Below are 12,197 nucleotides of genomic sequence, written 5' to 3' on the forward strand. Positions count from 1 at the left end.
GTGATCTCATTGTGGGGGACAAAGCAATCATCAAGAAGCGAATAGATGGTTTAAACCTGTCACTGACTGGTCGTGACCGTCATTCCGTCATTCCCTGTCCCTCTGATGATTTGATTCCAGTAAGGCCAGACCCATCTGCGACCTCCTGAGACTACTTGGGCAGGTCATGAAGGATTTTGCATGCTCTAGCAGCCGATTCCGCTGCGCAGGGGGAGAACGACGGAAGAGAGAGATCATGATGGATGAATCGATGACGCCAGAGATTGGTACGTATGTAGGTACCGTCTTACAACTTAGTTGTAAAGTCACCATGACAATTTCTGTACGAATAGGTCTAGTTTGCAACCGGTATCTCACAGTACGTACCAGATCCCGAAGGCCTGAGTTACACCGCTGAGCCATCCACTGGATGAAGTATTGTCATCGTGCAGAGACACGTGGTAGGCCTGCTTACATAATAAACCCCTGAGGAGAAACACTTAAAAACATCAAATAATGCTGGAGTAAAAGTCGTGTCGGGAATAAGTTACATGGAAGATGCGTGAAGGCGTGATAACGATAATAAGGTAGTGTGTGAAACGGAAAAGGTCCATCGGTGTCCATTTTATCGTTAGACTGATGATTTGCTGACTTGCAGTGGTTAATAGAATAGGCCTCGGGGTCGATCGAACGGCCTGCCGTTCAGGTGCATTAATAAATTCTCACTCTCTTGATACTGCGCTCAGTGGGCCACTCGTGGCTGCCTTCCACGCAGCCTGTTTCGCCTTCAACCCCTGCAACAGCTCGCATAACAAGCCTCTGATCTCGGGCATGTACATCGCCAATGCGCCTGGGGAAGGATCCTCGCCAAGGAGATTCTCAAGCGCAGCACGGAGAGAGGCAGGTATTGGATGTAGATCCCTGCAAGCGGACTTCAGCACCGGACAGACATATCAACAAAAACGGAGAAAAGCAGTGCGATTGGGATTGGCGACAAAAGAATGAGAAGATTATCAACAAGGACATACCCAGTACCTATTCCATAACCATCGAATGCCCTCACGATAACGTTGAATTCGACCCCGAATTGCATGTAGCAATCAGACACCTGTTCGGGTGTCGCCTGTGAGAGCGACCAGAGACGAAGGGATTCTTGAATGCCTTTCATGGATAGTATGAGATTGTGGACGGCCATCGTCACGTCAGAACGGTCTTGTCGGTAGGATGTATGTGAGTGGTAGGACTGGGGGGATTGGGCATTAGGGTGCGGTGAAGGGTGCGATTGAACAGTGAAGAACGGGTCATGGCGATACTGGGTGTCCACAGTCAGATTAATGGTCAGTCATAGGAGGATGTCGGGACACACCGTCGCTGGTGAGGTTGTACTTGGGTGTCGAGACGTGGGCGAGTAATACGAGTGATGCATCTCGACGCTGAATAGAATAACAGAAGAAGAAAATAACGGAAGGGAAAGTTTTACAACTCGAACGCTGAGCAAGCAGGAGGAAAACGTGTCAAACAGTGAAAGACGGCGAAACACGCCCGTCCACGTTATGACGCTGTATATAAGGCCGATATCTTAGTGCAATCTGCACCGTCTCTCGTCAACACGGCTGACCAAGGCCGACTCGGAGTAGAGTTCAGTCACAGGTTGACGATTGCCAGCGACAACGGTCTTTGCAGTAGGGCAGGAGTGTCTTGGGTGTCCTTGGAGGTTCCATTTATGAGGCCTACCATGGTCGGAAAAAATCTTTCAGCAAGCTTCGAGCCCTTCGCTTGTCGACGCAGTGCAGGAGGGCTGTATCGATTGTCTGGCATCTGGCCATAAGCACCGGACAACATTGCATATGAGTAGGTTCAGGTACACCGCACACGGTATGCTAGCTGATGGAGTCGCACTGGTCAAGGTCGGGCGTCCATCACAATCACATCAGTGGTATCATCATCATTGTCCTCAGCACTCTCCAGCTTCATTGCATCCCAGCCATTCACCAGCCATATTACACACAATCTGATAACAGTGCCACGCTCGACAGGGCGATGCCCGCTATACTTGTTGTTTATGTCATTGAGAGACACAGCAATCGTTCAAGCGCCGGAGCACGTGGTACATACCGCATCATGATCACTACGAGAGACGCGTTCCTGTTTGACTGCAAAGGCACGCCTATCCCTAAGTGAAACCTTTCGGTCGATTGGGTTTGAACAGGACGTATAGCAACCGCCTACTATTCGCACACTGCCGTGTATATGTCGTGCTGGCAAGTAAGATTAAATAGAATGTGCATGGGCACAGTTCCCTAGGAGCAGTGCGAATGTCTTGTGGTATCCGTCATGCATGCACCGCGTTCCAGAAGCCTTGCATCCCTCCCTTCGCCGTGGCTCTGCAGTAGCAGATGTGATCCTTGCCGGCCAAGGTCACTTGGAGTTGCTACCCCCAGGTGATGTAAGAATAAGCTCATGGATATATTTTCGTTCTCTTGTCTTGTTCAGGTTGCTTAGTACTAAGACATGGTGCCCTGCCAATCCAAGGGAAAAGTTTCGGTGGGTGTCATAGACAGTGGTGACAAAGATTTAACTCACTGTTTGCTTAGGATCTTCGGTATCAGGTTACGGTCGCAGTATGGATAGGGGGAGAAGGTACCCGGGAGCTTCCTGGGCTCCTCGACTACATCGGGAAGCGCCCAGAGCGACACGGCATCCTTCCAGTCAGCCCCACGGTTTCCGTGACGCAGACTATCGTAACAGCGACGTCGGCATGGATGCCGACGAGGCTTCACGTTTTCACAGGCATCGCAGCCCCGGACTGACCGCCACAAGATATATGAAGGTCTACTCCTGCATAACATGACGGAAACTCCAGGAGTACGCCCAGCCGCCCAAGGGTGAAGTGAAGTGGGAGTCCCCATGCAGTGGTATATCACTCCATCCAAGTTGAGAACGTTCTGAAGGTTAGTATTGTGGTCATTTTGAAGGACGCATCGGAAGATGTATCTCTGTCGAAGCGGCCACCTGCATTGGCCAGAATTTCGCGGCGCAAACCAGAAGCCTTGCTGTTCTCGCCAGCGCGGTGCTAAGCATACTAGCTTACTTAGAGATCAGATTATCAGCGTATGTACTTCATAGGACGCTGAAAAGCAGTCTTCAGTGCTGGTGCCTTACGGTGACGACGGTCAAGCACGACAACTTGAACTGGCCAGTTTCATCACTACATCTAATCAGCATGCCTAGGACCCATACACACTAATCATGGTCCTGGCCTCCCGCCTGTTGGGGTCAATAGATATGCCTTGGCTTTTGGAAAGGTCACGGATAAATGTGTGCCTCGCACCCCTTGGAGAACAACTCGAGATCTCATTCTGCATAAGACACGTTTACACGACCGGCAGTCCGTTGTCTCGTCCTTGCAAATTGCACTAACGGGAAAAGGACAATGTGTGTCAATTTACGACTGCTGCAAGCATAGGACGCAGTACCGATTCACTGGAACTGCTCATGTAGTATCGCAATCATGATGCGTGTATCATGATCAACATCAGAATCTGGGAACGATCATAACAGGGGCGTTTCTACATAAGCGAACTAGTTTCAGCGGACCTTCCTGAGCTAGCTTCAACCGTGGCTCTTGGTGTGCAAAAACTCGCAAAGTAAGATATTTCTTCTCGTTCATCTATCGCCAGCCCCTCCAAATATCGATATACTTCAAACAGCTATACTATGCAGAAGGAGCTCCATCAGCTGCGAGCCGAACTGGACAGACTACGGAAGAGAGAATATGAACTCGTACAAGAATTGTTCGACGTCCGTGCTGCGGCCGACATACAGAGCCAAAAAATCGACATGATAGTCAAAATGCAGCCAGTAGCAGTTATAGATCGTCTACCTCTAGAACTGTTCTCTCGGATTCTCCACTTCGCTCTTTCCATGACTAGTCAGCGCGAGTGGCGCCTGCATCCCCGCCAGAAACAACAACTTCGCAGGGGTATCTCGCTGGTGGAGGGACGTCATTCTGAACACTCCATCCCTATGGTCTACTATCTGCACGCGTCCTATTTGGGCCCTGTTAGACGTGGAGATGCATGTGGAAAGGAGTCGCGACCATCCGCTTGACATTATAGTTTCCGAGTGGTGGTACACTGCCGGATTCGATGCATTTCTTCATCCCGTCCTTCCCTATATACACCGTTGGCACAGCCTTACCATCCACACATGGTGCGGCAGTCGCTCATTCTCTTCTGCATGATCTGAGCGAGCTATCTTTCCCCTGTCTCAAACGCGTAAATGTCCGAAGCTCACGGGATTGTGATGTTGAATTTCCCACCGCAGATAACACTCCTGTCCTCGATCAATTAATTCTCCAAAATTGTCGCCTTCCAAAGAGTTTGCTCCCTTCTCTGGAAAAGCTGACGACCCTTACGCTCTGCGGAGAGATAGGTCACTGGCAACTCGAACCACAGTCTCTTCGTTTACCATTGCTGAGATCGCTCACAATAGACATCGACAATCCGAGCATGCTAGTGAAGGCGATCGTAGCCCCGGAACTTTCTTGCTTTGATTTCAATTTTGATGAATTGGCCGCAGTTTTCGGCGGGATTCCTTCCGCATTCAACAAGGTTCATTATGTTTGTCTCCGCTCTTCGACTAGGGACCCCATTGCAACAGTGTGCCAGGCGTTCCCTAATGTACGCCACTTCGAAATGGGAGAACATGCATGCGGATTTTTCCATGGTTTAAGGGAAAGAACTGATCTCTGGGTCGACCTTGAATGTATAACTCTTCTCTCTCTACGTATAGACGTCTTGGAAGGGGCAGTCAACGAACTTCGAGAATGGTTCCGGCGACGAAAACAGACGGAAAAACCATTACATGTGCGGTTCACGCGTATCAAGCATCCTACGTACTAGAAGAGGACAGGACGCCTTCTTTCAATGCTTCATGATGCATTACGCGAATATTGTACCTTCGAGGTCGACCGGTTCCCAATCATGCAGCAAACGAAGGTGACTTCTTTGACTCGTACACTTCACATGGTATGCAAATTCACCCATGGTGAATCCTGGCTTTGATATTCCTTCCTCACAATATTTATGATACAGGATCTCCCGGGCGTTCCATCTTGCGTTGTCAATATGCGTCTGGGGCAGGACGTTCCTTGGCGGGAATGGAGAGATGACATTCAGGACACATCGGAGGATGAACCTAGTGACACCGCAAAGGATGATGATTTGGAGGACAAGTGGGGTGATTGGTGGGCAGATTCGGACGTCGATTATGGTGATCAATGATGTGTCCCTCGCGCTGAGGAATATCGATTTTGTTCTGGCTTAGCCGACGATATTCCACATAGAAACTTTCGCGCACACCGTGATCGTGCTTTGCGATCGTCAATACTGTTGACATCAAACTTTTGCGTTCAGTTGTTCCCACGCAGTCGAACTCCAAAATCCCTGTTCAACCGTGAGCTTGCCAGTGTCTCGTCATGATTGCGGAGCGTAAAACCTGTTCTACGCGTCCCCTCGTTCCAGCGGGGTCGGCCACGGGGGCGACTGGTGATGACGCAGAACTTCCGCGTCTACATTGCCCCAACTGAAGGGGTAATGAGTAGATATGAGGTCCGAAGTGCGGGCAGGTGGAGTTAGTAGCCTTCTGTCTCCTTCGATATATGAACTTCTGATGCACCGCTTCCAGCTGCAAAGCAATGTGCTATAACAGCGGCTTTATCTGTTGAGACCAGTTCCGCCCCTAAGGAGGCAGAATGTCATATCAATGACTCAGTTGATTTTTTACCATGTCATACTAAGATAACAGTTTCCTCACAAGAAGTGTCCTCTCATAAACCGTAAGCACCTCTGATGATTGACCTCCCCGACAGGCGGGAGTGCAGGATTATGGTCGACCAGCAAGTGATCAACGTATTATGGGTCCTTGGATTGGTGAGTCGGGGACCGATCAGAAGGACTGCCCATAGTCACGGGGCCCGGTTCCTGAAATGCTCACCACTTGCGATGTTTTGCAGTTGATTGTCTATGAAATGACTTGAGTGTGACCAACTCGCAAACCCTTCGAAGCCAGATCATCCCTCAAATCAGTGTGGAATCTGTGGGATCCCCCCAATGTGGGTGTCATCTCTGCTGGCTAACAATACCATGGGGGTGCTGTGTGTGGATCCCCCAACGATACCCAACATCAGTAAATCACTTTTGCTGGCCAGAGCTGTCCAGAGCTGTCCAGCACTGGACAGATTCCCTAGGACTACCAGCTCACAAAGTGGTCTACTGATGAATACATAAATGTTGCAATGATAGTACACACTGACATTCCAATGCATCAGAACATGGTCAGATATGGTTAACTCTTTGTCCTCACTCGGCTAGCCTCATGCACTCAGTAGGCAGAGCACCTTCTCTGCTCCCTCATTTATCACACTTGTGATTTGGACTATTCAGACCCCCAAGCCATGGTGAGTTGTGTTAACGGTACCATTGACGAGCAGAGGAGCATGAAATGACTCACGTAGCATAGGACCATGATTGATATGTCACCCCTCCCTTCTTCATGCGTGGGCAGAGAGAATCGGACATGTTCGCCAAGTAGACTGTCCTGTCATGGGAGATACATTCCTGTTATTTCCGATCCTCATTCCAAATACGCATGTATTTGAGTTGATCTCAGAGGTCTGTGGTGACGTCTGGCTGGCCATCTAAACCAAAGAAGACTGGGATATCCAACACATGCAATGTTATGTTGTGTACACCTGGAAAGGTCGCTGCAATAGCATGACCAAGTCTGCTTTACTTAGAATGATTGATTTCTGACTCCAATGTGCAGCCTGTGAAGATGAGGTCTGTCACATTGGGGAGCCTGCCCTCGAGCGAACTGAACACCATGATCGCTGGTGCATTTGAAATGGATGGGTTACAGGCAAAATGAGTGAGTTTTTGGGTGACCACACGATGAAGTATTTGAGTTGAATCGCCAGTTTGGAGCTGAAATGATGTGAGACAGGGAAAACATAAAAAGCTAAGCTCAGCATTCATTCAACGATCATGTGCAATGAGAATGAGTGTGGTCAATTCGTCTGATTGCAAGACACGTCCAAAATCAAAGTGGAGACCTTGGGTGCAATTGAAACTGGCCAGGTAGATTTGAGCCATTTGGTTGTCAAATGTTCGAGGACAGGAACTTTCTCCAGTAGAAAGAACGCAGGTCCAGAGTTCACCACAGTCCTTCAACCCACGAATGTTATGCCTGAGGGCAGTGACTTCTTCAAATGGAATAGGCATGAAGTGTGCAAGGTGGGAGTCTACAGGCCAAACTTGTCATAACCCCTATGGCTGAGTTATTGCAATGATCTGACAGAGGTTCTGTCTGCTGGCAAGTCTTTTAAGGTTGTTTGCGTGGAGAGAGAACAAGGATTAAGGCAAAGGGATGAAGCTCAGTTGCAAGCTATTGAAAAACTGCAGATACAGGATGAAGTATGTGGGTTTATATACCTCTAAGTACAAGTACCGTACCAGTCGTGACGTGTATCCACAGTAATCAACAATCCCATCAGTGAAACAGACAAGAGTCATATGGTGTCAATGACAGGGGTTGGGGGGGTAACAAAGGCTATACTGGCTGCGCAATCAATGTGCAGCGAGGAGCCTGACACCAGAGCTATAGTACAACATCTAAGCAATATAAATGAGTCAGAGATGAGCTGAAAACAAGGCATGTAACAAGTCATCCATCAGAAAGGGCAGTGGAATACTGGATCACAGTGGCAATGTGGTCTCGACAGGTATTGGAAATACCTTGACAGCAGGAGATCCAAATGTTCCCTGGAGCATTTGAGCCCCTAGGATGGTGACAACTACGAGTGATGCAACAAGGCACGTGACACACATGACTGCAAGAAGTCAAAAAAGGAAAGACCCTCGATGGAGGTGTAACATCACCCCCCCTCTAAGGTCCTCAGACCCTTGAGGATGAACTGGAAGTCACGTTAGCGGGGCGAACAGATAGGGGTCAGCGAGTAGTATAGATGTGGGAACACATTCGAGCAGTGATGGGTGATGGAGGCGATGGAGATGGCAGTTCCTTGAGGGCCGGAGTATAACAGGAGCCACATCTGTTCTGGCAAGACCAATGTCCCAGGTAACAGCATTGGTAACAGGTGTGCTGGTACAGGACATGGTCTGGTGGGACAGGGGACTGCCCTCCAAGGTAGAACTGAAGTTGATCAGAAGGGATGGGGATGAAGGGAGCTGCAGGGAGAGGGTCGGAGGTGTGCACAGTGTTATGATAGTGTTTATGCATGCCTGCCCACAAAGCATCCTGCAATAGAACCTCCCAGGTGGAGTTGTGAGTACCCATTCCAAGTCAACCACCAACCTCTTTAAACAACTTGCTTGAGTCGACATACCCTAACTCCATGCCATGCCATGCTTTCTCCTTTTCCTGATTGGGGGTATCTTCTTTTAATTTTACCAAAACTGATGGTTCTTCCTGCTTCAGTTGATGTGATCAAGAATATGGGAAGCAGCAGGTGCCAAGAACTCTCCTATCTGTTGGTGTCATAAATGATGGTAGGCCCCACCTGTCACAGCCTTGGTAATATCCGAAGAGGCCTTCTCCAGCATGTCGATCATAATGATCTCTGACAGTGGTGTGGTCCCAGTGAGTTTCCTAGTATGGATCTTGGATACCAACCCATTGATTACATTTGACGCTCTGTAGATTTGAGACAACATCCCAAAATACTCAACCTGTTCTGGTGAGCACCCATCAATGTTGTCCCCATTGTGGAAGATGTCAAGTGCCCTAACAACGTCCAGGTAGTCACTTGCTGAGACTGGTAATCGCTGCTGGTCAAGCCAGGCAGAGGCAGCTGTTGCAAGGAGGTTGAGGGCTGCACATTGAGCACCGCCAGAGTAGGTGGTGAAGGCAGAGCATAAGTCAGCAGGTTCGGGAGCATGGGAGCTACTGGAGGGGGCTGCTGGACTACCAGGGTCATCGTCAAGTTGTGCCTTACCCTTTCCCTTTTGGCTACTGTCCTCACTGTGGGGGACTCTGACTGAAGGTGTGGGGACACATTTGACTGAGACACCCTGGAGTGGATGTGGTCCATGAGCCCTGGCAACAGGGGGTGATAATGCACAGGGTTGAGAGACAGGCAAGGAGAAGCCAGAGACATAAAAGCCAGCTGGGGAAGTTGGGGGAGAGGTTGGTGTATAGATGTTGATGGGGGGAATGAGCCTGTTGTGGTTGGTGTCGTAAATGGATTCATAGGAGGCAGGGAGGTTGGCATAGTCATTTTCAGTGTTGACAGAGTGAGGGGAGTCCATTTAATTTTTCAGATGATGGGCAAGTTTGTACTGGTCAAGAGCTTCTGATGCATGGTCCTTTATATGTTCCTCAGGTTCCCAAGTATTTGACGAATGTGGGAATCCTTTCCACTTGACCAGATAGCATCTTTTTCCTCTGTGACCATCAATCTTGTGATTTAGAATTGACTCGACCTCCCACTCAATTTCATCATCCACTAATTCTGGAAGTGGTGCTGCAGGCGCAGCTCCATAAGTGTCATTCTCAGTGAACGGGAAGATCCAAGAGGCATGGAACACAGGGTGTACCTTCCACGTTGGTGAAAGGTCCAATTGGAACATGACAGGGGACACAACCTGAGTCACAGTGAACAGCCTGAGATGTTGGGGCACAATCTTGTCACACTGGTTTTTGACACGAAGATGCCTGGTATCCAGGAGAACTCAATCTCTGACCCTGGGCATGACATAAGACCCTTTTGAGTGTGAATGCATCAGGTCTTGTGCCTTCTTGTGTGCAAGGATGGCAACATCTCAGCTCAAGGCCAGCCTTTCTAATCTTTCATCAACCAAGGGGACCACGGTAAGTTTCACTTCAGGGTAAGGGGACAGGTTGTATCTGAGGAGCAACAAGAAAGGAGTCATTTGATGGATGGAGTGGATTCGTGAGTTGTGAGCAAATTTGGCAGATGGGAGTTTGGCGGACCAAGAGTTGGGGGACTCCACACAATATAACTGTAAATACCCCTCTACCTCCTGGTTGACCCTTTCACTCTCTCTGTTGGTTTGAGGATGGTAACCCATCGAAAGTTTTGCCTTGACCCCTATTGCCTTGTAAAGTTCCCTTGTGAAAGACGATGTGAACTGGGGACCGTGATCTGAGATTACTGACTCCAGGATCCCATATCAGGAATATATGAACTAATGGAAAAGCCAGGCGATCCTGACAGAGTCAATGGTTTTATGACACAGAATGAACAGGGTGGCCTTGGTAAGACCCTGATTGACAACCATGAGAATAGAGTGATATTTTTGTTCTCCTGAGACAGGGAGATCTGTGATAAGGTCCATAGATATTTGCTGAAATGGGAATGTGGTTTTAGGGGCTTCATGGGGGATGACCGGCAGGGTCGGCAGATGTGTGACTACCTTTGTTGTCTGGCACACCGGACATCCTGCAATGTAAGCTTTGATATCTTTTCCCATACCTTCCCACCAGACCTCTTTTCTCATCTTAGCAAACATAGCCTTCTGTCTGGGATGTCTGGCAGATTTGTGATCATGATATGAGCACATACAATGGCAGCGATGGTCAGGGGGAATGTACAACTGAGTAGTTCCAAATCATTTTGTTCTGTCATTCGCAATAGTGACGTTGTCACTAGGTTCCAGGCCTATAGAGTCCTTTGACATGTTGTTCTTGACACATTCATACAGGTCAGCCAATATCACATATACCCCTCTGGCTCCTTTGACTTTGTCCTCAAAAGGGTGAGCGTCAGGCAGCTGATTCCCCTTTGACTTTTCCTCATTAGGGCGGGAATACGGCTTGGGGTTAGACTTTGATCACAACAACTGGGCCAGAAGACATCTTATCCTGCACAGATGGTTGATTTTCAGCTGTTTTTGTAATTTTGTAACAGAAAAAGAGGGTGAAACAAGATGAATTTGGGGACCCACCCCCTCTGAAAGCCAAAGGTCCAGGGGAAGGACTGTGGCCACCAGGGTGGGCTCTGCAACTTTGCTCTTGCGAGAAAGAGTGTCAGCAGGGACCTGGAGGTGACTGGCCTGCCAAGAAAAATGAATGGGGTAGGACTGGACCATTGTGGCCCAGCAGGCTTGTCGAGGGGTGGGCTGTTGAGGCTCACGGTAATATTCCAAATTCTTGTGGTCAGTAAAGACCACAGTCGGTTTGACAGGGGAGAGGAGGTACAGGCAGAAGGCTTTCAGAGTGTGAATAACAGCAAGCATTTCCAAGTCATAAACTTGATAGCGCTGCTCAGCACCAACAAGGGACTGGGAAAGGTAGGAACAGGGATGCCACTCATTGTCAGCTCCTTTCTGGGCAAGGACCGCACCAGTTCCGAGTTTGGAAGTGTCCATAAAGAGCATGAACAGCTTTGAGAAGTCCAGAATTGTGAGGACTGGAGCAGAGCATAACAAAGCTTTTAACCTTTCGAACATGGCATTGCGTTCCAGAGTCCATTGATAGGACACCCCTTTCTTAGTCAGGTCATGTAAGGGATGAGTGATGCTTGAAAAGGAAGGGATGAATTTTCGGTAGAAATTGCAGAACCTGAGAAATCAATGGAGGCCAGTTAAACTGTCTGGGGCCTCCCAAGTACTGATGGCATCGGTCTTCATTGGCGAAGTCTCCATACACCCTTTGCCAATTATCATTCTGAGGAATTCAATTTCTTCAGCCTTGAAGACACATTTGCTGATCTTGAGGTGCAGCCCTTCTTTTTCACAGATCTTCAGGAACTCGTGAACCTGAGTTTGAAGTTCTTCCTTGGTTTTTCTGTGGATCGCCACATCGTCCATATAACCTACCTGTTTTCCTCATTGGGAATCAAAGGTTCAATCCATATACCTTTGGAAAGAGGGAGGTGAGTTACACTGCCTGAAGAACATTACCATAGGTTCAAACAGGCCATGAGGGGTGATAAATGCCCCTTTCCACTTGTCTCCTTCTTTGACTCTGAGGTTAGTGAAGCCCCAATGAATGTCAAACTTGGCATAGTATTTTGATTCGACTAGTTCATCAAGCAAGGCCTGTGCGTTCGGCAAAGGATGTGCATCTGGGATGGTGAACAAATTGAGGTAGCAATGATCTTGAATTAATCACTTCTTTCCATCCTTCTTTGCTACAAAGAACACCAGTGCTGCTTGAGGCAAGGTTGATGGTCG

The 12,197-nt window shown here is 48.6% G+C and overlaps 2 protein-coding genes across 2 annotated transcripts; one reads left to right on the plus strand and one right to left on the minus strand.

The window, feature by feature from the left end:
* Window positions 1–701: 701 nt before the first annotated feature.
* On the minus strand, window positions 702–1,174 carry F5J12DRAFT_781922 (uncharacterized protein; the record flags this gene model as incomplete). Its single annotated transcript, XM_051742642.1, has 2 exons — window positions 702–900; window positions 1,008–1,174. The coding sequence occupies 2 exons, from the start codon at window positions 1,172–1,174 to the stop codon at window positions 702–704; spliced, it is 366 nt and encodes a 121-aa protein (XP_051601561.1).
* A 2,842-nt stretch (window positions 1,175–4,016) lies between these two features.
* Window positions 4,017–5,114, plus strand: F5J12DRAFT_573775 (uncharacterized protein). The gene is made up of 4 exons (XM_051740122.1): window positions 4,017–4,191; window positions 4,306–4,688; window positions 4,774–5,009; window positions 5,076–5,114. Exons 1-3 carry the CDS (start codon window positions 4,128–4,130, stop codon window positions 4,981–4,983), a joined length of 657 nt encoding a protein of 218 aa, XP_051601562.1. The 5' UTR covers window positions 4,017–4,127; the 3' UTR covers window positions 4,984–5,009; window positions 5,076–5,114.
* The last annotated feature ends 7,083 nt before the right edge of the window (window positions 5,115–12,197 follow it).

Source organism: Pisolithus orientalis (genome assembly GCF_024613125.1).
Source record: "Pisolithus orientalis strain OTSU chromosome Unknown F5J12scaffold_9, whole genome shotgun sequence".
NCBI lineage: Eukaryota > Fungi > Basidiomycota > Agaricomycetes > Boletales > Pisolithaceae > Pisolithus > Pisolithus orientalis.